The 26,992-nt window shown below is 40.2% G+C and overlaps 1 protein-coding gene and 1 long non-coding RNA gene across 4 annotated transcripts in view; one reads left to right on the plus strand and one right to left on the minus strand.

Moving 5' to 3' along the window:
* Nucleotides 1-26,992, plus strand: part of SUSD4 (sushi domain containing 4) — a 74,333-nt gene that overhangs the window by 32,707 nt on the left and 14,634 nt on the right. For all 3 annotated transcript variants that reach the window (XM_056357380.1, XM_056357381.1, XM_056357382.1), the window contains 3 exons: nt 10,329-10,541; nt 18,001-18,180; nt 21,703-21,891. In XM_056357380.1, the coding sequence (XP_056213355.1) occupies nt 10,329-10,541; nt 18,001-18,180; nt 21,703-21,891 (582 nt within the window). The remainder of the gene's footprint in view (nt 1-10,328; nt 10,542-18,000; nt 18,181-21,702; nt 21,892-26,992) is intronic.
* The window catches only part of LOC130157577 (uncharacterized), a 42,142-nt gene continuing 29,258 nt past the window's right edge, over nt 14,109-26,992 (minus strand). Inside the window, exons 6-7 of the long non-coding RNA XR_008824941.1 lie at nt 15,830-16,063; nt 14,109-14,241 (exon numbers count right to left, since the gene is read on the minus strand). This is a non-coding gene — a long non-coding RNA (uncharacterized LOC130157577). The remainder of the gene's footprint in view (nt 14,242-15,829; nt 16,064-26,992) is intronic.

Here is a 26,992-nt window from a genome sequence, read left to right on the forward strand (position 1 = left end):
GCTGTGTCTGTAACTGAAAGGGAGCAACTCCCAGTAGCGCCCTAAGACACAATCTGTAATACCCATGGATTAAAGAAAAAAAAAACCCACAAGAAAAGAACGGAAACCCCCATGATCAGGGATTGGTTCTCTCACTTCAGTAACTCACAAGATTTTAGATTTTTTTAAGGTAGTGAGGTTAAAAGTCTTGGAGTTATGATGTAAAATAAAGCATAGATGTATTGCACAAAGATTGTACTAATCTTTCAGTCTCCTGAGATGACAGCTGGTTTCCCAGTGAAGGGAAACAGCAGATATCGTCTATCTTGACTTTTTAAAACTGCCACCAGGGAAAGTATACGTGAAGATTTGGGGTAATAGAAGAATTGCAGAATTGATAGGAATCTGGCTAGGGAGGAGATGGGTTGTGTTGGAAGTGGAAATACTGGTCTAGAGGGACTTCACACACCAGTGATTTTTTGATGATGCCACAACAATTGAGAGTGTGCCAGTGAAATTTGTCATTGACATTTTCCAGGATTTTTCTTTGGGTTTTTTAGGGGGTTAAATATGATGGCACTGCAGCGGCACAATGTTATAATTATAAATGTTTCCATATGGCTCACTAGCTCTTCTGTGACTTTGCTCCTTTAGTTGCTTGTTCTGATGCTGTGAGCAGCCTGCCATCGCTTTCAGGCACTGTGAGGTGGTCCTCAGGTAGGACTGCACCAGGAAAATGGGCACACAGGGATTTTTAGTTGAGAGAGCCCCACAACTGGATTATCTGCTCTTCCAGTCCCACTCCTGACCAGCTGTTTAAACAGAACAAATTTCAGGGGAGTTTTTATCCTGTATTGAGGGATTAAATTGAACACAACTATGAATCAAAAAGAAAGGAAAAAATATGCTTCTGCATCGTCTTAATCTACTACTGATTTTTCCAGTCTTTTCAGTATGAACAGAATAACTCACAGGACAGAACATTTTAAATAAGTGATTTCAGTAAAAAGTGTTTCAGTGTGCTGACAATGCTTCATTATCAGCACCCGACTGGATTCCTGCTTCCTTTCTGTACAACTTTGTGGGTTTGTCTCATTCTTGGAAAATAACAAGTCATCTTTTTTCAGTTTTCTTTAGAGAATGCACTCTCATGAAGGGAAACAACAGACTAAAACCCCTGTGCTTAATGCTACCAGTACTGGCAGAACATAGGAATATAAAGTCACAATTCAATATAGAAGGAAATCAGAAGTTCTTGGGTCCAGATTAGGACCAAAATCAGTCAGAGTATTTTTTTTCCAGGGAATATTATCTGCTTGCTTTCTAAAGCTTTACTTGAGTTGGAGTGCTTTGCGGTGTGATCTGAAGCAAGTGTGAAAGGTGCAATGGCAGTCCTGATGTGGAAGGTGTGAGGTGAACCAGCAAAACCACCTTGTCTTCCTTTACATCTTCTAGACCTGTAGGTAAATAGTGTCCCAGCTTTGCAAGGCTAAGTAAGTACCAGCAAACAAAACATACACAGAGGAAAAGGCGGATAACAAATGGATGGCTGCGATGAGCTTCCCGTACAAGAGGAAAGGTCATGGTTTCATGGGTAGGTGCATCTAGAAAAAAATCACTTCAGGGCCTAAGAGCTATTAGAGTATCCAGAAGCATCAGAAGATTTGTGATGAGGAACCGAGTGCAAAAGCTGGAAAAGTTGTCTCTCTGCTCTCCTGCTTTAAGTATGTACTAGCTTTTAAAATCCCTTGTCTCTCAGTCTTTCTCATGTGTACTTTATTTAAAAGTTTAATATTATAATATTCACACATTTATCCTGATTGTCCCTATATCCAATTCTGCCCATTCTTGAGAGAGTATAAAATCAATTTCTACAGCACAACTGAAAAGGAAAATTTGTTGGATTACCATACTGTTGTGTGCAATAAAAATACAGCATTGTCTAGGGAAGTCCGTAGTTGATTAGAGCATAAATATCAACCCCCAACTCATACCTCTGAGTATTTGATTCCTGCAAGAAACAAGGATCTCTGCTGAATAGTGTGACATTTCATTACTTTGAATTTGCTGTGATGAATAATATTATATGCTATTGGCCTAGAAGAAATATTACTATAGTAACTAGCTCATGATTCATTTTTTATGTTTTTTTTCTGTATTTCCTAAGGGATGCCTGTCTAGACTAAAAATGTTTAAACTAACTCATGGTAATTAATTTTTTCCAGAGTGCTAAAAATATGGGACAGATAAACAAAAATAGTTAGATACTGCTTTTTAAAAACACAACAAGCCCATAACATTCTTGAAATTATGAGAGTATAGTTTTCTTTTGTTTGGTGCTTTTTTATTAGTAGCTTTCTGTCTTGTTATTAATCCTATTTAGTGACCTAAGGCTGATTCCCACATTGACAATATTGCAACTCTAATGAAAACCTTAGACGTAAAATATATAAAATGGTACATATGAAGATGAAAACTTAAGTGGGGTTGGTTGATTTAAATCAAAGTAATGAGCTCACTTATTCATTTAAATCAGTAAAAAAGAAATCTTGGCCTAAGTGATATATTAATATTTTATATTTTAGGGTTTTATATATTTAATTCCTGATGAGGATCCTTATGGGTCACCAATCAACAAGCACATGTTGGTAAATACCATCTTTATTACAGTGCTGTATCAGCATAAGGAATAGGAGGATATATTATGTATGTGCCCATTTATTGAAGCATATGTAGAGGTTAATATGCATTTACTGAACCCTTGTTTTTATTATAGTAGAAGATGTTGTTTGATTACTTTTTTTAATTGGACTGTTTCAAAACTTCATCATCTATGTCAAAGCGTGGTTGTCTGCAGTTGAGAATCCATAGATACTCAGGGTTCAGATAAGAAATGAGAAACTGAACAATTTAAAAATAGTTAAAATTACCTTAAGTATAATAATAAGCAAATTTAGGCACATTTTATATTTAAAATTCACTTAGAAACATGAAATATTAGCTGTAACAAGGAAATTGAAGAAGTCATTCATTCTCACCTGCTGCTTTTTCACAGAATAGAAAAGAAAAACCTAGCTTTACACTTTTTAAATTCCTGGTAGAGTTTGCAGCTTGAATAGAACTAGTCATTACACTGAACTAGCTGAATAAATAGAAATGAAGAGAATATTCACCTTGTATTTGCAGAAAGCTGAACAAACTCTGGCTTCAGGTTTTTAGTTATTTCTGTCTAATGTTTGATTTGAACTGGCCTCAGTTTAGGCTTCAGCCTGGAAGTGTTACCATTTTCAATAACTCTGTTCAAATACTAAATATCCAGTTTAAATGTTTAGGAACTGGGAGGAAGGGTGGGATTTTGTGATAAACTGGCTTTTATTCACCCTGAGTCATACCCCAGGATTGCCGTGGTAACTTTTGGTAATAAAAATGTAGAAGACCGGAGCTCTGTCAACAGAACCACCAGCACATTTACTGTCTGCCTTTTGTTTTTCATGTAAGTGATGGGAGGTTCAGAGGATTGCACAATAGCATATGACATTTCATAAGCGTTCATAAATTATACAGTCAGACTTGTTAGATTACAAAAGGCTGGAAGCAACAAGTACTTTTTGCATTATATATCAAATGGCTTATTTACAAAAATGACATAGCTATATTAATTGTGAGAAGTTGTGATTAAAGGGACAGGCCTGTGCTCTTTAAGATACTAATTAGAAGAAAGCAATTGTTGAAGTGAAGCAAATAACATCTTTTCAGTTTGCTGTAGGTTTACTGAAGTGCTGTGCTGATTGTATTCTAAACCATCTTCCTTTTCCAGCAATTTTAAGTGGTTTTTGCTCATGCATTAGCCTAATATCCAGGCAATAAAAGAATCCTGTATCAAGGTTCACATTCAAAAATAAAAATTATGATCACCTCCATGGGTAGAAAATTCAGCTTTTCCCTGCTGTATGACACTGGTCAAGCACCAGCTGGGCTATGCTATCATCCCTGAGTGTTGAATGGTAATGGGAGTAACTAATTGGAGGCATGGCCCCTGAAATAAAGATGCTATTATTACATCTGCAATAATCTGTGCAGGGCTCTTGAACCTGCCCTGCTGACACTGCAGCTTTTCCTCCTTTCTCCCTGGTGAGGTACCCAGGCTGAAGCAGCTCCAGCAGGGCTCCTGCAAGACCCTTTTGCCCTCCATGGGCGCTTTGTCCTGCTTATGGCTCCTCACGTTCCCTCCCCTGTGCCTGCTCTGGAGGGAGCAGCAATCCTTAGGCTTTCCAGGTAGATGTCAGTTTGATTTAGCACAGAAATGCCATGGGACTTGTCACGCCTGAGCAGAGATTTTAAGGTTGAGCTGACCATCACTCTTAGGAGCATCTCTGAGTGACTGCTCCTTTTCAAGCGCACACTGAGAAGAGGAGAAGGAGGTGGTGAGCAAGATTTGGAAGCATGAAAGTCTTTAATAGGAGGGTGCAAACGCAGGTGGTGGGTTGGCTTGGGGTGAAGGAGGATGGGGAACACAGGTGGGAGGCCAGGGCTGGAGGAGGAGAGGCCATGAAATGGAAAAAATAATAAAAATGGGGAACTGCAAATGGGAAAACCTTTGAGCCTGTTGAATGATCAGTTGCCTCTCTTGGAGCCTGTTGCCCTTGCTGCAGGGCTTGCATGGTCACTTTTTATTGCAGATAGATGGTTTTGGTGTTTGGAATCTGCGTTACACACTGATTTTCCAGTTTTTCTGCTATGACACTCTTGGGTTATGTGAAGAAGAATGAAGCTTAATGGTGTTCTTGATTTTGTAGATCAGCTTGGGGCTTAAGCAAAGTACCCACCCCCTGGAGGTCTTATTTGCTGTTCTATTTCTCCTACAGAGTAATTTGAACTTCTCCCTTTCTTCCAGTGGCTTGTTATGCTGCCCTGGCTAAGGCTGAGCCACGTGAGGAGGGATATCCAACAGTGCTGGGACTTGGGTGTATGTTCTGCAGGGATAGCGAGGGAGGCTGTGATTCACATCTTAAACAGGGCAGGGTTTTTACAAAGCTGCTGAAATCTCAGGGAAGCTTGAGCATTAGTGACCCTTAAGGGATTAAAGAGAGTTTAGATTTTATCAGGCATTTCACTAATGAAATCACAGGTTTATAATTTCATTTCACTTCCAAGGCTAGATGCTAATCGAAGCGCATCCTTCCTTTTCATGTTGCAGGGGTATGTGGATAGTTCAATTAATGTCATCAACAGTGAGGAAGCATAAACAGCCACAGGCGCAATATGCTATGCCTGCGTGGCTTTCACAGAAACAGGGCAAAAACTCTTCAAGGCATGAAAATTACTTCTCCTTTGTGCGAGACAAGCAAGCCCTCAGCATGTTTGCACTTGTGGCCCTTCTGCTTTAGTCCTAATATGTTTTTTTACTGAGAGCTGGCCTAAGATAACCTGCTCCTGCAGTGTTTACAGACTCCTTATAAAATGTGCATGCAGGCAGTCTGGTCCTGCCACAGTCCGCAGAGCCTCTGCCTCTACCCTGGCCTGAGATAGAAAGGACTTGCTGATTTAGTGAACCCAAACGCAGGTGTTGCTGTACGAGAAGCCCATTCTCTATCCTACTGAAGACAAATACTGAAAATGCTCTATCTTTAATGTTATTACACATTACATGTCACTTTTCCTTCACTGTATGTATGTAACTAACCGGATTGAGAGTGATATCTCTGTTCAAGAGTGAGTGTAGCCATTTCTGAGCTAACATGCATCAGCAGCGTGTCAGTGAAATGCTGTATAGCAGTTTTAGAGTCAAAGAAGTCTGTCAAATCTAGATTAGAAATCACCTTGCCAGCACCGTGAATTTACAAGGAGCTGTAAGATATGGAGGTGAGGGAAGAGGGAAACAAGGAAAACAAAAGAGGAAACTGAGAACAAGGTGTGGAGAAATAGAGAATGAAGGGAGGAGCTGAGGGATTATTCTTTCTGGCTATCATGATTTCTTGTCATGGCAAATATGTAATTTTCCCCTGGTTTCGGATATTTCAAGCCTTTCATGGGGGACGAGATGAATCATTCTGTGTTTGAGAACATACAATGAAGAATTCTAGAAACACAGTCCTTTCAAATAAATTGTTTTATACCCCAAGGAGAGCATTGCTTCTTTTTCAGTCTTCTGATTAATTTGACGTAATTTTTATCTGACTGACAATAACGAAGTAATTAAGGTAAAATAGGAACCTATATAAACTGCTTGTGTTTTGTCCAGGTTAAGAGCATTGCTGTTTTCTGATGACCTTCTGTTGGTCCAGCAACAACCAAAACACATTCTGTATCAGCTGCATGTTTTACTGGTGATGATGACCTTATGTACTCATTAACCTTATCAGGAGGTATTGTTGTCCATTATATTTTACACAACATCCCTTAAAGGTGCCATGCTACAGAAAGTCTACAACTGAGACTAAATATTAAGCTGTTTCGATTACTGAAATAATCAGTTCCAGCAGTAATTGTGTAGTCTTTAGGAATTTAAAGCCATACAATAGCATCCCATAAAGCTGTTACTAGGGATGCGGTGTTGATTATAATGATGACTTCTGACCTTTCTGAATTTTTGCTATATAGGTAACATGAAAGTTTACTGCTTTATTTGACAAGTGTGTGGTAGAGCTTTTACTGGTAGGTGCTGATGGTTCTCCCTTCCCTCTTTGTAACCATGAGAAAAAGTCCAGTAGTCAAAGTAAAATTTCATTCTTTTCCCCAAAGATTCATTGAAGGATTTGTAAAGAAACAGAATCCATTGTAGTTCTAAGTTATTTTTTATCTTATTTGATACACTCTTTCCTGCAGGGTGACACCTTTCTATTATAACCAAAGGATTGGCTTTCCCATTTATGTAACTTTTGTGGTTCTTTCCAAAGACTTGTCTTGTGGCTTTGGCTGAAAACTATTTTGTCTGGTTTCATCAGGTTCTAAAGGGACCAAAGCAAAAGATGTCCCGTCTATAACATGAGATTACTCCTGCCATTATAAAAATACTGTATGGCAACTTTGAGTAGCTGTTCTTAAATGCATAGCTTTGAAAAAGAAGAGAAACTAAAGATCACGAGAAAAAAAGAATTTACCAAGCTGTATTACATTGAAGACATACATTTACTCACTTTTGATAGGGTGGCGCTTAAGTAGATGAGATAATACGAAAACGATTCTTATGTAAAGAGTCCAGGTCTGATATCATTAAGGAAGAGTGGAAGATGCGAATTCAGGGATGTTTCAGTGTTGTTGTTCTTGAATATTGTACCAGAAGTTTCATGCTTAATTTGGAAAAGACTGGTGGACTTAGCTCTCCGCTAAGTAAGTTGTTGAAATATGCAGCACACCTCTTGTGCAAGAGAGTTAGCAACCCTGGTGAAAATCAGAGCAGTTCCTGGCTTCTGTAGATTGCAACGGCCCCGTCAAAACAGCTGCGGTGCTCTCTGTGCGCTGGGAGGTGCTCAGCACAGCGGCCAGCCTCGCTGGACCTCCCATGCACATTTCCTTGCCTCCTTCTCAGCCAAAGCACTGGACGGAGTGGCACAGCACTGGCTTCGCTGCTTTGTGCCTAGTTCGTGTACGCCTTCAAAAAGAAGTTTGCCGTATGAGTGACTTCTGCTGATTGTGGGCCAAATCTATTGTTGATATCTATGGAGGAAAGATGGGGCTAGGGTTTTGTTTGCTTTGCCTTTATGGTCTTACTATAAGAAGTTACTGTATGGCATGTGTAATCCGCCTAACTGGCTCTTCCCTGAGGCTTTTTCCTTCTTCCTTGCTTCAGGAACAAGCAATGGAAATGCTGCATGGAAGCAGTGATCCTGTGCGGATTCCATGTGTCATCTCTTACCCAGTAGCTGAATAACAGCTGGCTACTGGCTTTGTAGAAACTAGAGGGCACATAATTAAATTTTTCCATTTGCGTTCCATTTCCTTCTTGGGAATTCCCCTTGGCGATAGATTGGTCTGCTCACAAACTGTGTTCAAGAAAAAGGACCTAAGAGACCGACTTACTGCAAAGCAATCCCTAGGAGGAATGAAAATCTGTGCTTGTGAAAGGTCATCGGAAAAGTGGCAGCAGGGTCACAGAATTAGGCTGTACCAGGGAAAAAAACATTCTTGCCTTCTATGTTGGGTTTTGTGCTGACGGTCCCCAAATCTCTAACTTTGCATATTTGACTTAATGAAAACTGAGAAATGAGCTTGGCTGACTTTTTTTACCAGATAAATTGTGTGTGAGCTCAGCACCTTTCTTTTTTCTGTTGTTGCAGAGGCATAGTAGTAGGCATTTGTGTACTTTTCCCTGATGCAGCTGGTAAGAAAGGACACATATTTCAAGGTGGGTTGTAATATTCCTTGCCTGACTGCAAATGCTGAGATTACCAAAGTAACAAAATTGAGCTAAATGTCGTGTTATCCCTTGGCTTAATGGAAAATAATTAAGATCATCACTGACTTTATTGAAGGATGTGGGTTTGCTGCCTGAAGCATAAGGAGCTTCTTTTTAATCTCCAGTAAAAATGGACAGCCCTCCTTTATTACTGAGTATTGCCTACAGTGTGTAATCCCATGAACATAATGACTGTATTTCTCCTTGTTCATCACGTTAGCAAGTGATAGTCTTGGGCAATTTGCACTGGAGGTCTTGAGCCATGCAGCAGATGAGCGGGCATGAAGGTCAGAGGTATGTTTGGCTTGGCTACTGCACTGACCCTTCAGTTCTCATGATAAACTTCACTGGATGGAGGAGTAAAACCACGTAAGAGCAGATGCTCTGCTGCTCTTGTGCTGCTTCAGCAAAGAAAGGGGATGCTAGTGAAATCTCTCTGGGTGAAGAGCCCTGGCTATCGGAGCACTGCAGGGGCTGGGTGTAGGTGATGGCTGTGTCTAGCACACATGGCACGTAGGTATTCGGGCTGGGTTCTGGCCATCAGGTCACCTTCTGGAAATTGTAGCCTGGTTGTGGAGTTCAGCACAGTGCCCCGAACTCACATAAAATCAGCCATGTATGGAGTCAGAAAGATGCAATCCTCTCTGGTGACCTGCCGGTGTGCCCTGGCTTTGCTAGCAGGAGCAGGTAATTGGACATAAAACACGCAGCTTGGCATGTGCCTCTTCTATTCTCCACTAGCAGCTTGCGGCCAGGGAACTGAAGGGAGGAATTCAGTGTTCAAATGCAAGAGCCCCTTATGACCTTCAGTGCTCTCCATTTGGCTGCCACAGCTTCACACCAAGCTGTTTGGTGGACGGAATGATTTGGCCTCAGGAAACGGAGATTTGTTTTGAAAAGTCTTGTGCTGTTATATCTTCCTTCTCTCAGACTGTACCACGGAGGCAATTCATCCTTATCATGCAGGAAGTAGCTGAGGCTTTCTGATACTGCTCTTTTAAAATCAAAACATTAAAGCTACAATGCGATGATTTTCAAATTTTCCAGGTGTCCCTCCCACCGGCATTAATTGCCCCCCTGCCGTTCCTGTTGCAAAGCTATTTGCTCTTTCAGTATGCAGTGCTTGTTCAGTGCTGCACTAAACCTTTGTTGCTTTGCAGTAAAAAAAGCTTCAGTTTATGCAAATGACATTGAAATGAGTCTGATACAGTGATAAACAGTCACATTTTATGATTTCAGCTGTTGGGGCTTTGTTATTTTACAGTTAATTTTGTGGATGTAAAGGGCTTAATAAACCCCATTCTGGTGTCAGTGCAGTAATACAGCGCTCCCATAACAGCATTTTAAGAAATTGGTAGGGCCACCAAGCCAACATGATAGGGGAATCCCATATATCCAAAATCAGTGTCCCTTTTCCCTGTGGTAGAGCTCCCTCTCAGCTCGAAATCTCCCCGTACGTAGCAGCTCATCTTCTGGTTTAGTTACTGTGTCTTTGGATGGCAGTTAGGTTGCATGCCCTTTTCTTTATTTCCTCTTCCTCTCCGCTTCTGACACATTATTATTCTTTCCAGTGACTGTACCAGACCTCCAAAATCCCATAGTCCCCAAGAGTAATTACAGATACATTACTGTGCTATCCCCACTGGTAGGTTGGGTCAAGTGCTTTATTTTTATCCAGGCCAGCTACCGAGGAGTGTGGTTGACTGCTTCCTCAGTAGCTGCATGACAAGACAGGAGTGTTTCTGTCACCTGAGTATTTCTGCTGTAGCTGGAGGTGGGTCCTCGCCTGATGGTGGGGTAGCTGGTACTCACGCAGGATTGTTAGTGGTCATTAATGGAAGACGTGAGGCCCCCCGAAAGATTAAACATCAAATGTAAAAACCTAGAAAAAGGGGGACAATGGCTGCATGAGGAGTAAATGAACACAGTTTGATTGTATCTTTGTCTGACATAGGGTTTGATGACCTACATGCTTGTGCTGATCCTGGAGCTCCTGAACATGGATACAAGACACCCAGTGCAGGTGTTTTCTTTGAAAGTGTGGTAGTCCGGTTTCATTGCCAAGAAGGATACAGGCTTAATGGTACTTCAAAAAAACTTTGTGTGAGACACTTTAATGGCTCCCTGAGCTGGAAACCAAGTGATAAACCTGTGTGCCTACAAGAAGGTAAGTCAATTTTCTTAAAGCAATTACAAGTGTCAGTTCTCACTTGTCCACGTACCATGTCTGTGTGTCTCAGCACAAAACACAAAAGGTTGGAGTCCATTTCACAGTGTCTTATTTGATACATACTTCAGTTTACCATCCATCCCATCCATAATCCTCATTTGTTAGTTTAATTTATACCATGAGAGGCTGTGTGCGTGTGCATGCATGCAAGTGTTGAAAGGGACATAAAGAAATCTGAAGAAAAAATGAGAATACATTTCTCCTTTTAACTAGTTACAAATTGATGCAGAGAAAAAACCACCTCCAGTATAAGTAAACTGTAACTATTTATTAAAGCTGCCCACTTAATACTCCTTTCTGCAATGTTTTACTAGGAAAATATAATGAATTTTCAATGCCACTGCTCCTGCTAAACAGGACTTTCAAAAAGTTCTATTTTATGATGTGTTCATGATTCAAGTAGGAAAATCAAATATACATGGACTGCAGAAGTTTAAAGCCACAGTGGAAGTTTACTTTGAGATAATTTAGACTGTTATGGAATAAACCAATTTATTGTACTGCATTTTTTAAATTGTATTTGGTTTTAAATAATTAGAACGTTAAATTATTTTCTTCTTCTAGGAGTTAGAGGCAGGATTAATTCGAATATCATAAGTGTAAATTTTGGCCAAGATAGATCTGAGCAGCACAAACAATTTATTTCACCAAGTATATTGAAGATATAAGTTGTTCTTTTTGTTGATCTATTTTTGGTCAACAGGGCTATTAAAATCAACAGACATGGAAAGCGTTAGTTAAATCACCTGTGTACATTCCACTGTTGTGACTTCTCCACTGAAGTCATTAGCCATTGCCTCATCATCTTCAAGGTGGGGCAAGATAAATCCTATTTCAGAATGCCTCCTACCATTTAAAATCAGATAGATAAATGGGCTTCATTGAAGACTTACGTGGTTCATAAACACACTTACTCCATGGGATCATGCAATTTCTTGGCGTGTATAAAAACTGCAAGTACTTATTTATGCTGGTGGGTGGGTGGGTATGAGGATCCTGTGCCAGGACAGCAGGGATGAAGGGACGTGCCACAGCAGGAGCAAGCAGGGCTTGGGAAGACCATGCTCAGGAGGTACATGTGGAGGGAACAGCCCTAAACAGTGGTCTGTGTGAAAGTGGTGCAGGAGATACTGGAGAGAGTAGCCAGATGCAGCTGGTAGGTAGCCCATGGTCTTTCAGGTAGCTGCCCTGTTGGCAGAAGTCTTTGTAAAATACGGGCTCCTGGACATGTGTGAGGCTACAGACTGCAGAGCTGGAGCTGCGAGCAGCATAGCCGCGAGGTGACTTATGATGTGTATTGAGGTGACAGCTGATGCGTAGGGCGTAAAGGCAGTGGGGACCAATAACACCTGCTCATAATGGTGGCATGGGTCAGCTTCAGTGAAACAACCCGATGCCTTTGAATAATGTATGTATGAAAATCATGCCTTCTCCTGTTACAGTCACCTTTCATAAACGCCCTTGTCTCTCATCTCACGGTTATTTAAGAAAAAAATACATGTAGAGTGGCAGCCGCATGTGTCTAAACTGGATATTTGAACTACCAGAAAAAGCTATAACACTTGGAAAACCTGTTGCCTTAACCACTATGGGTGGCTTCTAGGAATTTTGATGCGCATCTTTGAAATAGTACCTGTACCATCCATTGCAGTTGTTAAAATAAGCATTAACAAGTTTTATTGAGTATTCAAAGCTCTTCCCAGGCCACACAGTCCAGTGGCAATCTGTGGAGGAAGTTTCTGATCGCAATGCCATCAGCAGCAAAACTGCCACTGATGTTAGTGTGATCAACACTCAAGCCAGGTGTTTTCAAAAAAGAAAGAAATTGGAAGATGAGAATGTGATGGATGATGTGAGAACAGTTGCTTAAGAGATAAGCATTACTTCACAGCACGGAACACTTAAAAAGGATTGCCAGCCAATGCTCTGATCAAGCAAAGCACTTAAACTTGAGCATAACTGTAATTATGTGATTAGTTTTGTTAAAGTTCTGTGCTCAAAATTAGGCATATGCAGAAACGCTTTTTATTATTTGGACTAAAGAGTAGGACCCCAATGTAGGATTTAGTGAAGCAAGTGCTTTCCTGATTAAATGGTGTAGTACTTCAGGTATTATTAAAACAATCTTATGGTTTAGCAGTAGGGAAAAAAAATAGATGACAGAATTAATTCTTCTTTCCAATGCACAATACAGCCGCTGATTCAGACAAAATAAGAAGCAAAGGTTCAGTGGCAACCCATGAGACCTATGCATTTGCTCAAGTGCTTTTTGGAGTGATCCTTTTGTGTACTGGGAGCAGAATCATCAGAGAAGGGCGACATAGCAAGCTGGGCAGTGTCGGAATGTGGCATATCTGCAGAACAGTAAAGGAGGAATTACAACAGGATTTGTAATTCTCTGCTGTCTAATGACATACATAAAAGTCCTCATTGCAAAAATTCTGTAATGATATATAAAAAGAAGTTTGAAATTTGTAGCGCCTACTGGAGAAGTAAGAAGTTAATGTTTTACCATTCATCATTAGCTATCACAAGGCGAACTAAACTTTATATTGCATTTACCCATTTGAGACAGTGGCTGCCTGCCATGTGTGCTGTGGTATGCTATCCACGCCTCTCATCCCAGTATATGTAAATGTCAGATACTGCCAGCTGAGCTTGAACAGTAAAAACACTCAATCCTTTGGAGTTAATTTTCAGTTAATCTCAAGAGTTTGGGTTCAACTAAGGACGGTTACCTACAATTTTATGTCTATACATTGTGTACGTTTAATTGTCATTACATGTATACTAGAAGAATCTTTGATCACAAATGAATGCTGTTTACCAAAGGAAGTAAAGCAACCTGTTTCAGAATGTAATTGATTTTAAAACTAATACATTTGCCTGGAGCTCTTCATCCAATCAATTGAATTTTATAGGTCTGTCATTTCTCGTTAAGAGGCAGGAGATTTTAAATGTCAGTACGAGAATGAAGTTGCATGACTAGGTGCCCAATAAATGCCCTGTCAAAAATCTGTGTGCTTCGAGTTATGTTCTCATGTTGATCTACAGCATGTTCTGACTGTAACTTCCATCAATTCTAATGCAGTTATGCACATAAATACCAAAGCTCTAAGGAAGGAATTTTGTATTTACTGTTTAAGAACAATATGTCATGTTGTTCACACTTTAATCTAATCTTCTCCCACTGTGATAATGTGGCTGCTGAGACTTTGCCCTACTTGGAACAAATGCTACCTCTTTTCCTATGAGATTGAATCTAAATTTACAGTCCACATGGAGATGGCAACCAAGCGAAGAGCTGTGCCCTTCTCTCCCAGTGCATCTGCAGGCAGATGCTTTCGAGATGTCCTCAGTGCCTCATTCTCCCACTGACGGGGATGATAAACCTGCAGTGAAAGGAGTGTGCCAGTATAGTTTGGCTACAGTGTTTTTGTGTGACATTTAGCATTTATTTCTCTTCACCTTTGTCCCTGGATCTGCGAGATGACTGAAATATTTGTATTTCTCCATCTCTTACCTGTCTTGTCCAGTGTTTGCCAATTCTTAAGCCTGGTTACAAGCACTATTTGTATGATGTTTGTAACCTGTGCCTCACACGATGGCTGCAGATCTTAGGTGAAGTCTCAGTGCACTGTTGTTAATACAAGCAAGGACAATAAAGAGAAAGTGTTATGCAGTATGCACTGAAATACTGTGTTTATCATCCACAGAACTATCCTACTAACACAGTACTATGGATTTAATGCTAGTAAAAAGCAAGAGAATACTGATCTTAAATGTTTACTTTGAAGAGTGCAGGGTCCAGATGAGCTGTCCCTGCATTCAACCCATTCTTCATGATGTTCCTTTCATCCTTTCTCCCTATTCCTCTCCATTCCAGCCTGTCAGTGTCGTGGCTAGATGTCATCAAGGCTAATTCAGAGCCTGCTCCACAGTGAGATAGGAGCACTGGACCTATGCATTTGAATTTACATACGGACTAGTAAGCAGAACAGTGCCAGGGCACAGGCCAGCACACTGTTCCTCAACTGTTCCTCAACATTGCAGTGTTAGAAAGGTCCCTGACATGGTTTTGGCCAACGTCAAGTAGTATTCCCCACACAATTCCTGTGAGCACCTTCTGGATTAGTATGGACCAGGGACAATTTTTGGAGGGTAAGAGTTCACCTGCAACAGAACAAGCCACACCAAGCCAGCTGGTACCCATGGGTGGTGTGGCTATCTCCATAGTGCCCAGGTCATGCCTGCCTTCTGAGTCCTTTATGGTCCAGGTGCTCTCGGGAGGAAGGAAGGTGGTCTTCCTTCCCCATGGGCTGGAAGAAACGGGTCTGAGAGATGATGCATGGTTTGTGCATAAACAAAAACACTACAACTATAGTGTTTAACAAATTTTACTCTTCAGACCAATCTTCCTGTGATGGGGGACACACTTGGTTTGCCAAAGCCAAGAACCCCTAATGTACAAAGCTGCATTCTTCATGAAAGTTAGGTCAAGATGAGCCCTTGCACTTGGCAGGCTGTCAGGCCTGCCGGCCGCACCCCACCTCTTTGTGCCACTGCAAGATAAGAAATATGTTCCTAATGTTCTTTTGGCTGACCCATTTTAATATTCAAACGGTGAATATAAGCAGATCACATAAAATTGCCAGAAAGGAGTGTTAAGTCATAGCCGTTGCTCTTCAATGCTGGCTAAAGACCGAGTAGTCCCTTAAATGGTTTAGCAGCTTTCACAGATTTGCTGAAAAGTACTTAGAATAAAGCAGTTTATTTTCTAGGACAGGACATTTTAAAATCCAGTCACTTACTCTCAGCTTTTCCAAGCAGAATTTGTGCCAGCTAACCCAGCTGTTTGCAGAGCGGCGGCTACTGCAATTTACGCCTAAGTGCTAAACAACACAAATTCAGCCAGGGGGAAAGCATTTGCTCACAAGGCATCAGGAAAAAGAGCTGTAATACCGTGGTCCATTGGTCTCGCATTTAGCTGGGGCTTGTAATAGGCCTGTTATCAAAGTCAGCCAGGATGTCACAGGCAAAGGATGGTACAGCGAGCAACTTACCACTGTTCTCTGCCAACATCTAGCTGATTAAAACGATTCTATCTATAGCTGTTACTTGGAATAATGGGGATGAAGTCGCTGTAATAGCTCATTGTTACAGAATCAATTTCCCTCACTTTGAAAGTGAAATCTCATATCTTACTGTGCGGTATGTATACACACCTTTTTTATTTGTATCGCAACAGACAGCTGTTACGCCGAGAGAGTGAGCTGCTCATTGACGTTATCTTTTGGCATCCATCTCTGACCTCTTCCTGCGTGGCTGCGGAGCAGGATCCCCATCTACCTCATCCCATTCTTGGAGGTGCTCAGGGTGGCCTCTTTGTGACAGCATTCAAAGGCTTAGCGTCAGGCGTTTCTTGTGGGGCATCCTCTGCCATCTCCTCTGCTGATGAACTTGCCAGGGAGAGAAAATTATTCAGTCTTTGAAGGTGATGCCTGCGCCCTCATCGCAGTGCGTTTTATAACCCTCTGTTAGGGTAGGCATCCTCCCAGACTTGGGCATTTCTAAATGAATAAATTCTAATAAAACTCCTTGCTGCAGTTTCTCAGACCATCTGGCAGACTGCCAGCCCTTCCTATTCCAGGCTGCAGAACGTACCTGCAGCAGCAGCCAAGGAGCTAAAAGTAACAAGAGAAATAGGAAATTTTGTTACTTATAGTATGTCCAGGAGGCCCCATATCAAAACTAGCTAAATACAATGTATTTTGGAAAACACCCCTATAATGGGAAGGTACAGAGGAAAATATGTTTTAACTGGGGAAGCAACACTCTTACACTTCATATTAGTAAAATTTAGTGATGGAGTCTCAGAAGAATAGAACCCCTAGTTTGCATAAATAAATACATTACGAAATACGCTGGTATTTAGTAGTTGGTGTGTGCTATGCTAAATGACAGTTTATCTTGCCTCTGGTTGCACTTCTAAGCAAACAAGGAAGCTGTTGCTCTGCTTTACTTTATGCATGCTCACAATTAATGGTTAAATACAAATTTAGAGCTGCCTCTTACTCTTTAGCAAGAATTACCCATGGAAATGGCAGAATCTTTCTTTTTTATGCAAGTCTCAAGGTACTTCTGAAACAACTTCTTTGTTTATAAATATTGCATTCCTAAGTGAAGATAATTGTCTCTTGTGGTAGAAGTGTTGTAAAAAAATCCAGCATCAAACAGGCTTATAATATTTTAACTGTCTTGCTTTTATTTGAAATACTTTGTGGGTTTTGATGCCTGGAAACTTTTATCACCTTCTCTGTCATGGATTCACCGCCGGCCAACTAACAGATAATTTTGATTATATTTTCGTAGTATTTAATGTTTACCTCTCTTCTGTTTAATCTCACTTTGCATCTATGAGGAGGATGAACTTTGAGTCACCTGTACTATTCCTTCATATCTTCTTGGCTTGTCTCTTAATTATTCAGTGTTAGCAGAGGGATTTTTACCCTGCCTCACCCTTTCCTTCCACTTTCCACAACATCTTTCATTTTGTAGTCCTCTGGGTTTTATTTCATATTTTGGTGTCTTTGGTGCTGGTGTGAACAGTGAGATGTAAAGCTGCCCGGTACAGGTATCGCAGACAGGTTATAGAGCCCATGCGTGTATATCGCTAGAGGTTTGCAGTTGTTTCCCTTGTTGAGTCTTCTACAGCACTTGAGATGCTGCTGAAGGCCTTAAAAATCACAGCCTCTAAAGGCATATGAATTCAGGCACATAAAATGATCTGATTTAAAACGGGATCAATGAAGATTAAAGTGAAGGCATGCACGTAATGAACTCTGTGGAATGGAGCTGGATAAATCCTTGTAAATGTACCTGATATTCATCTGTCTCTCTGCTAAAAGCGCAGTTTTTCTGTGTTCCTCATGCCATGTCTGTATTTTATCTTCTCTTTCGTCCTGTCCTTAGTGCTGTCAAAGAGTCTGCCTTCACATGGGACTTTGGGATAGTCAGACTGTGCAGTGTAATTTGCATACATGATGAATGGAAGGACAAAATTAAAAAGTGTCTTCCTAAATGCTCTTAATTTTGTTTGTTCAAAAAAGTCTGGGTGAATGATCCATTACTGTAGAATGTCAGCTTCTACTGCAGTGCTGTAGACTTTGAAACCAATGGTTAACTAGGGAAAGGACATCATCATTATTATTATTATTATTATTATTATTATTATTATTATTATTATTATTATTATTATTATTTACTGAAATGCATGTATTTTCCAAATGGTTTGAGCAGAGCACTTACATTAACTGATAACTTTTGCTTAAGAGCTTGATTATTGAATAGCTAGCTATGTTTTTTTAATTAAGTTACTATTTTTTTTTTCATGAAGTCACAGATTGCCTTGTTCCACATGTTGAAGATGCAGAGATTCATAACAAGACATACAGGACTGGAGATAAGTTAATAATCAGCTGTCATGAAGGATTCCAGATCCGTTACCCTGACTTAGACAACATGGTTTCAATATGTCAAGACGATGGAACATGGGATAATCTGCCCATTTGTCAAGGTTTAGTACAACAGCACATCCTGTTTTATAGCTCATGCAACCTTGTGATAGTTTGCCAATACTTTTTTCTACAGTTGTAAGGGTGTCAGTGATCTGATAAACTTCACTGTACAGTATTTGAATAGTGCTGCTGCTAAGATTTTTTTGATTCTCTTCCCCATTGCTCCCTGCAGGAAAACAGGTGCCACTTCTGAACATACCCATCCTTAAAATAGTACTTTAAATATTGGTTTTTGTTTGCTAGTCTAAAATCTGACAGATACATTGCACTTTTTAAAAAATCAGGGTTAAATCAGTCAGAAGTTCAGCAGAGGTTCTGATGGGCAACTGACATTTTTGCACCAATTATTTCTGGAAAGATTTAAGCTTCTAACTGCAGTTTCCCCTTCTTTGCCTTGTGCAGCAGGCAGGGGTAGAGAAGGGGTACTGTTACTCTGTCAGAGAGTTGTTGATCAGGTTCACAGGCCATTAAACCAGTAGGTATTGACTGAAAATTCAAGGCGTGCGTAGGAATGATTTTGGCCAGAAAATCCATTAGCCATAGAACCAGTAGTACGAGTAGTGTGGGGTCCCAGCTTCACTTAGGCTGCGAGAAATGGTTGGGAGCAAGCCAGCTTTAGTAAATGGAAATTCAATAACCCTGGGCTGCTATTACCTTTACCTTTCTAACACACACATGTTAGTACCATTGACTTGGTTTTAACCAGTTCAGGTCTTGGTAACAAGCTTGACCAGCTGAACAGCATCAAGAGATTTTAACTGTCTGTGCTAAGGGGAAGACTGGATTAGTATTAACTTTCCTCAAACCTATCTCTTGTCTCCTAAAGCTGACAGTTCTCTGTAGGCACTTAATTACACTGTCACATCGATTTGTAGAGTTGAGGCAGGCAGGCAGGGGAGCTGGGACGCTTCTCAGGAGTGACAGTGGCAGGGTGAGACACAAACGTCAGGGCTTGGCATTTCTGCTGTAAAGTGATGAGATTGATGGGTGCCACAGTCAAAAGTTACAGAAGCTTAGTTTACATGGGTCTCAGCAGTTAGGACCCTTGGTTTGGGGCATGTCAAACTGTCCCCCAAGGTCTCGTCTTAGACTATAGCACAGACATGTAGAAATTTAGGCACGTTACGCGAGTAGCTCAGTGTTTTAAATGCACACATTGTATCTGAATAGGGCTGACAGGAAAGGGGAGTTTTCACAAACCCGTAAAAGAGTGGACAGTAGTTTTGGGGTATCTTCTCAGCGATGGCATCATGTGTGGTAGTATAAAGTATACAGCCCATTTTTGAGAGTGGCTGCTGCTCACATCTGGGGTGGATTAAGACTGTCACAGTTACATAAGATGAATACTCAAAAGACGGATTTGCAGGTACTGTATTTGCCAAAGATCCGGGTGGAAATTTTGTGACAGCCAGTATTAACTGGGTAAGCAAAAGTACCCCTTCACTTGTTACTGTCTTCTGTTGCTGTATTTATACTATCAAACACAATCAGTTGCTGCTACTCAATATTTGACATTAACTGCCTTTCAAAATAAAAGCAGTGCTGACAGAAGTTGAGAGATCAATTGTACAAGAGCCAAGTGCTAGGCAATTCGCATTCAAGTATCTGCCATATTTTGCCAAATTCTAAAATTGTCTCCAGAATTTTCTTTTTGCTACATCAGGTGCTAATAATATCAAAGCCCCTTGTCTACTTGCACTAGGTAGGCTGTCAGTGACATTTCTATGGCCCTTTGATTACAACAGGCAGGGGAGTCTCATGACACTAAGATGCCTTTTTTTCTGCCGGAGCAGTGTGAAAGGAATGTGGAGCATATAAGAATCCAGCCTCAAACTATTTTTGCCACGAGATAATAATGATAATTACTGCTCTGAAATTATGTGAATTACTTAGCAAAAAAAAAAATGTCAAAATGAAGTTTTCAAGCAGCTTGAGAAGTCTGGAGACCTAGGAATTTTCACAGAAACTTGGCTTTCATACAAATTCAAGTAAATCTTGTTCCTGCATTGCGAGGCATCAAACAAGCATTAAAATGTTAAGTCAGCAGGACAAAATTTTCCCTGATACAGTTCAGAGAAGAGTAAGCTTGGTCTGGCTCAGGCCGTCTGTGCTGTTTCTGTCCCACTGGGGGCTGCTTATATCGCTCTGCTCAGCGGGCTGCTCAGCTTGCAGGAACTGGCGTGTTATGTGTGGGGCATACTCGATCAGGGGTATGAGCAGTAGCCAGTGGATAGGATGCCTGAAGCTTTCTTTGAGCAGGGAGATAACCAGCTAGTAAAAAAGCTATCAAAACCATTGCTCTGGTAGTACAGTGTGCTGTAAAAAAAGCTTTCAGGCTTTTTCTGTTCTGTTCTTTTGCTTTTGTCCCTCTGCCTCAAAAGACCATTGCAAGGAAATAACCACTTGAAGTGCTGCCGAGACTTTTTCTTTTAGATGCCAGTGTCTTACAAGAAGGTCTCAGACTGATTTTAGTTTCCCCCTCAGGCTTCAAATTATGAGAGTCCTATGAACATCCTTCACAAATTCCTAGTAGTGGCAAGAGACCTATTTAGGGATTGCCATAATGCAGTTCCTGTCAGTCTCATAACTTTATAATATTATTTTTCATTCCCTGATTACAAATCATCTTTCCTCCACATTATTGCAAATTTAAAAAATCAACAGTATTAAGTATTACCCAGAGGGTCGTTTCTAAGGCCATGAGGAATACTTTTTTTCTCTGGTATAAACCGTTATCTAAATACCAGCCCAAAACAGACTCTGAATGTGAATGATGTTATAAAGTTGTGTCATCAATTAAATTCACTGCTCTTTCTTGCACCAAATGTGGTTGGTGACCATTTAACTGTCACTGCTCAGTACCATCCATGGTACAAATCCCTCAGAAGTAATTCCACAAGTAGAACGTAGTCTGACTACATTTACAATTTCTGGTGATAACAGGTACCTTAAATTTTTGATAACCTAATCTGAGACCTTGTTCAGTGTTTATCATGGGACTGCTCATAGGAAGTCATGGCCCCTTAGACTTTCTCAAACTGGAATTTCAAAATCATTAATTCTGTCTGCAAATCTTTTATAGTTGCGTGCACTTTATCACAGGAGCAGTTTTAATATTAAATATGGTTTACATGCCTGTCAGTTTTAAGAGGAGGAATAAAAATCATAGTTTATCTAAATGACAACCTTTATTTATTAAAGATTCTACCTCAAAAAGAAATTGCCATCTGCTAAACCAATGAATGTTTGTGAAACAGAATACCGTCATTTTCAGAAAACCTTTCCTGAATTTGCTGAGGGTGAATCCCACGCTAGTGAAGCATGTGGGCTAAACAATAAAAGGGTTTGAAACAGGGTAATGAGGCATACGGATCCAAGGGAGATCATGCAGACATGCCATTCATAGCAGAGAAGATGAAAAATATCGCACTCCTCAATTTAGGAATTATAACTGAGATGTGTGAAGATGACTGAGATAAGCACCTTATATTAAAAGATACCTTCCTCTTCTTAATTTGCAGGTTGCCTGAGGCCATTGGTTCTTCCTCATAGTTACATTAACATATCTGAGTTCGAGTCCTCCTTCCCCGTAGGAACAGTGGTGTACTATCAGTGCTTTCCTGGATATAAACTAGAAGGGGCAGAGCTCCTTGAGTGCATGTATAACCTTATCTGGTCAGATAGCCCACCTAGGTGCCTTGATGTGGAAGGTAAATGTCTTCTTTTGTTTATCTTTCAATTTTGCAAAAGCAGCATGCTTTATACGATTTTCACTCAGGGCTATGACCGTGGTTCTGCTGTATGTAATGTTTCCACAGGCCACACTGAGCCTGTCTGGTTTTTGTTGAGTGCAACCAGTTGTGGTTCACTGCACCATTAGCTCTTGGTGTTCCCTAACCAATAACTTGCTCTCTCAGTGTCCAAAGTGCAAGAGGGGAAGCTCTTCGTGATGATTGCTTTGCCCTTAAAATGTGAATTCTTTGCAGCTTTTCTAACAGAAATACTGAGGAATTTACAGAATTTACATTCATTTGCAGATGGTCAGAGTTTCTACAGATATGGATAGAGTTCGATGATAAACTAAAAAATACTCCATAGAAACTCTTAGTCTGGGCTGTGCTAGCTGCAAACATTATTCAGTGTTCATGATGCTGAATGCTTGAATATTTGTTGTCTCTCTTAGTAGTTAACCTTAAAAAAGGATTTGCAACGGCAGAGCTCTTAAGTTATCGATTAGGAACATAAAAACCAGTGCAGAACAGAGGTAAATTGTACCAAGCCAAAAGGAATAATCTGTGACTATAACTGCAGTGCTGGAATGGAGGATATAGTAGTGCATGTATATTTGCATCCCATGCATTTAAAACAAAGATACCAAATGGATTGCTCCATACTGTCAAAACCTTCCGCCATCTTCATACTGCATGTTGAATGAAACATCCTAGGAAGTCATCAGAATCCAAATACATCCTCTGTATTTCATTCCCCTAAAAGGACTACATTTTTGCTCTATTTCAAGCCTGTAAGAAAGCTATCTATATGTAGAAAAGCTACTGAGCTAAATGCTAAGCATTCTGGAAGTGCAAAAATTTGCCAACAACATCAACAAAGTGATATACTGCACAAAAATAATAAAATTATCCTTATTTTTAACTGACAATTCAAGTTCCAAATTTGTCTTTGCAATTTTGGAATGACATAGCAAGATGATTTTTATTTTTTTTTATTTAGCACACCATAAAAGATTAATTGCAAATCAGCTCTGTGTAAGCCATTTTTGGAAGGTCTGGTTGTTGTTGTTTATAGCATGGAAAATACATTAAAAATCAGAAGGGCCCTGTTAGGCTTAATCCAAACAGTGTGACTGTTTTAATAAAAATGACAATTCTCCAGTTAGGAAGTTAAGAGCATTAAAATACAGAAACTCAAGTGTATGAAGCAAAAAAAAAATGTGTCTTGCCCTCACTTAACACAGGTGAGCATTCCAGCTCCTATCAGAATACCCAAGAAAACTCATGTGCTCATCGCTTCTTGCTTGTTTTATAGAGTCACGAAGAGGGTCTTTTTTCTTGGTGATGTACAACACAAGATAAGAACTGCTGCCCTGACAGTTTTACATTTGAAATAACACATAGAAAGTTACCATCCCCAGTCAACTATGATGATCTGTGATGGGGAGATCAGTGTGTGCCAGACACTAGGTCAAGGCCCTCTGGGAGGCATCCTGAGTTTTGATTTAGATCCAGCCTCCCTTCTAAGCCCTTTCTTATTGCTCTCCTGAAATGTTAAAACTTTCCAGGGTGATTTTGTGTTGGCGTCCCATCTGTGCATGTGTGGAATGAACCACAGGAGACTGAAGTCTAGAGCATAACGCTTGCAGGAGCAGGTTCTCCTCAGCTTTGGGGCTGTCCCTGCTTCTGTTGCGGCAGAAGAGAGCGCAGCATCACTGAAAGGTCACCCCTGACAGCACCTCCTGTGAACTCTGTTGTAGGGATGCCTCAGCTGGTACTCAGCGAGCTTCAAAATTAAATCCAGATAGGGTAAATTAACTTGAGATGCCCTCGTTTGAAAATGTTTGTTCAAGTGATTTACGCAAGGAGTGGTGGTCTCCAGGAATCTTGTTACAATCCACTACTCATAATTAGTGGACAAAACTCCCTCCCTATGTATTTTTTATTCTGCACCTTGCATACCTATGTCAGGCTCATTTTTCAGCATTCCTTTTACGTGTGAGGTATAATCTCGCCAAGCAGTATTTTTCACAGAGGAAATCTGCAAATAACAAATTAATTACATGCATTTATTTATTTCCATGATCAATTCAAAGTTCAGTCTAATGACATTTCCAGCTCTGTATTTTAATATGGTAATGATTAAAAGCAAATGGTTGTTAGGAAGCTAGAGTAGGCCATATTAGAGCTTTTCTGCCATAAACAATGCTGCTTACAGCTTTCCTGTTTTCACATACGTTCCTCTTCAAGCCTTCACAGGAGGAATTTCTTAAACGTGTAGCCACACTAATGCTACATGTCAATCTTGTGATATTTCCCCACTTTGTTAGGTCAGATGAATTCTGAATGAGGGGGTGGTAGCTCCACTTAAATCAGTAGTTACACCGGGGACCACTCGGCTCCCACCGTACAGCATGCTTTCTAATGCTCAGTCCAGTCTTATTCTCGATATTGCCAAGCACAGAGCTTCCACCAGCTCTGGCGAGAGACTAATTTTTGCTGATAGGGAATATTTTTCTGATAATTAACATCACTGTTGCTTTAGTCCCAGCAGTGGATAAAAATTGTGTTACCTGGTGCTGAAGTGCAGCCAACACTGCAGTTATGCAGCGGCTTCTCAGAAACAGCTGTTTGCATCTGATCAGGGAAGCTGTTATAGCTCTGGCAAATAAGGATGCCTCTAGCTCAGTTTGCCAAGTATTTACTGGTACGTGATCCTCTTCTCAAATACTTGTACCTTTGCCAAATTTAAAACATTCAGATTGATTTTTGAGTGTCTGCCTCAAGCTGAATCATTTGGGAAGCTTCAGTTGAAATGGTTCAGCTTTATCTGAGAATGATGGTAGAGGAAATAGTGTTGTTTTACCAGTGCTAGAAAGTTTTACAGTCGTTTAGAGGATAAAATGAAGCATCTTAACACTGAATTTTTGTCTCCTTTAAGTCCTCGATTTACATCTTTAACTTTCTTAATATCCTTTTTTCTAGTGGAATTCCATAATTATGCAGAAGTTTTTTAAACTTTCTTTTGTACAGAAACTCACTAGGCACTTCCAAGGATATACAAAAATCTAAGGAAAGTGTTAACTCTTTATTTATAAAATTTTTAAATTACCAATTTGGGGTTAATCATCCGTCTGTAGGAGTTGATGTAAGTTAATGATTGCCTTCTATAAAATCAGATATGCCAAGCATGGGTGGAAAAATCCCTTAAATTGAAGATTACCACAGGGGGTATAAACATTAACTGTAAAATCAGATGGCTTTCAAAAACATTGGAGGAGAACAAACATACCAGTATGGAACTCCGTGAAATGAAATGTATAGAACTAGGAAACGTTTATGATAGCATACTTTAAGGTTGATAAAGACATTACACAGGATTTTGAGAAATTAAAAAGAAAAACCCTGGCCATTAGTACTTTGGGAATGTGATCTGCATATGATTACACACCTTGCCATCTGGACTCTGTATTTTAAGCTTTCATGCCCTTTGGAAGACTTCCAAGAAGATGTAAAGAATAGTTTTTATAAGGAACTGGGGGGTAGGGGGGTAGGGAGAGCAGGCAAAGAGAGAGGCTGGAAGAATTTGATTATACTGCTAATGCTAGAATATAAAGCAGTTGTATGGATAGTGTAATTGGGAATTCCTGGCTTTGTATTTAAGAGTAAAAGGGAAAACAGGTTGATTGAATGTGCAAACAACAGACATGATCCTGTTACCTGGAATGTTTGGTTTCAGCATCATCCCAGCTGAATAGAAAAGCTAGTCCTGCAGGAAGTCAGATATATTGCAATATCAAAACTTAATTCGACATGCTAGGACCAACAGGTTCTCTAGCTGAGGTTAAGCTTGAAGGAATGTAAAATAAAATATATTTAAACTTTTTGTAGGTAGGTTCAAAATTAAAATGAAACAAACATGAGGAACAAACTTCAAAGGGGATATTTGATGAGTCGAAGAGGGAAAACATAGAAGAAAACTGAAGACATTTCAGAACTCTGGTATATAAAACTACTGCATTGTGAGGGGAGGTGAAAAGATACAGTGCTAAGCAACCACCAGTTACAGACAGGATCCTGAAAATTATAGAAGCTATGGAAGAAAAAGGGAAGGAAGGAACTAAGAAAACTGCACAACAAAGCCAGAAGTGCAAGGGAACCAAAAGAAAAACCCTACCTGGAGCACCAGGAAATTTCTGACTAAAAGGGGGTTATCCATATGAAAACCAAAACCAGCAAAGTATGCTACAAATTAAAAAAATATTCTGGAAAGACAGGCAAGAATACAGGACAGAGCTTTAAAATGGTTCTTCTCATAAACCTAAGGACAGACACTCAACAGAGAGAGTCTGATAATTCTGACATAGAACCTAGAAATTTAAGAGCATGAAAGAGCACTGGAGGAAGGTGATATTACAGGTGAGAAGCCATAGCTGCTCAGTATTTCAAAACAAAGTAGCCTAAACTTTCTAACCAATTACACACAGGATGCTTTGAAGGAAAGCTTCAAAAACCTTCATCCTTATATAACAATTGCTAATGCCATAAACGGTGATTGACAGCGAGCTCTATGTTTGATAAACTATGCCCTTCAAGTATTTTAAATTCTTGATGGAACATACAGCAGTACACTGAGAAAAAAGATACAAGTCAGCCTGCAATCAGTTTTTGTTCAGGGGTCAATAAAGTAAGCAATCCTAAGCCTGAGATGCTGTCCGTCGGTACGAATGGATTTCTCTCTGTGATTCTTTGTTGACACTGAGGAGGCTTTAGATAAATTCCAGCATGACAGAGTGATGTGTGTCCTCCGGGAAGGTACTGTTGATGCAGCAGGTCTCCAACAGATAAAAATCCTGTAGAGGGAGCGGAGGGCAGCAATACAAGCAATTTATGAAGCACTGTGGTATTAAGAAATTAAGGGAGGTAGGTATCAGGATTCTGTTCTGTGTTTACAGCTACTCAACTTGCAGGCAAGAGGGAGAATAAATTAAATATTGCTCAACTGCCAAAGTGGTAATCCAAGTTAACTGAGTTAATGTTAACATAAGAGGCATTGAAAGCCTTGGTTTTAATAGCTCTG

The sequence above is a fragment of the Falco biarmicus genome, chromosome 12, assembly GCF_023638135.1.
Source record: "Falco biarmicus isolate bFalBia1 chromosome 12, bFalBia1.pri, whole genome shotgun sequence".
Lineage (NCBI taxonomy): Eukaryota > Metazoa > Chordata > Aves > Falconiformes > Falconidae > Falco > Falco biarmicus.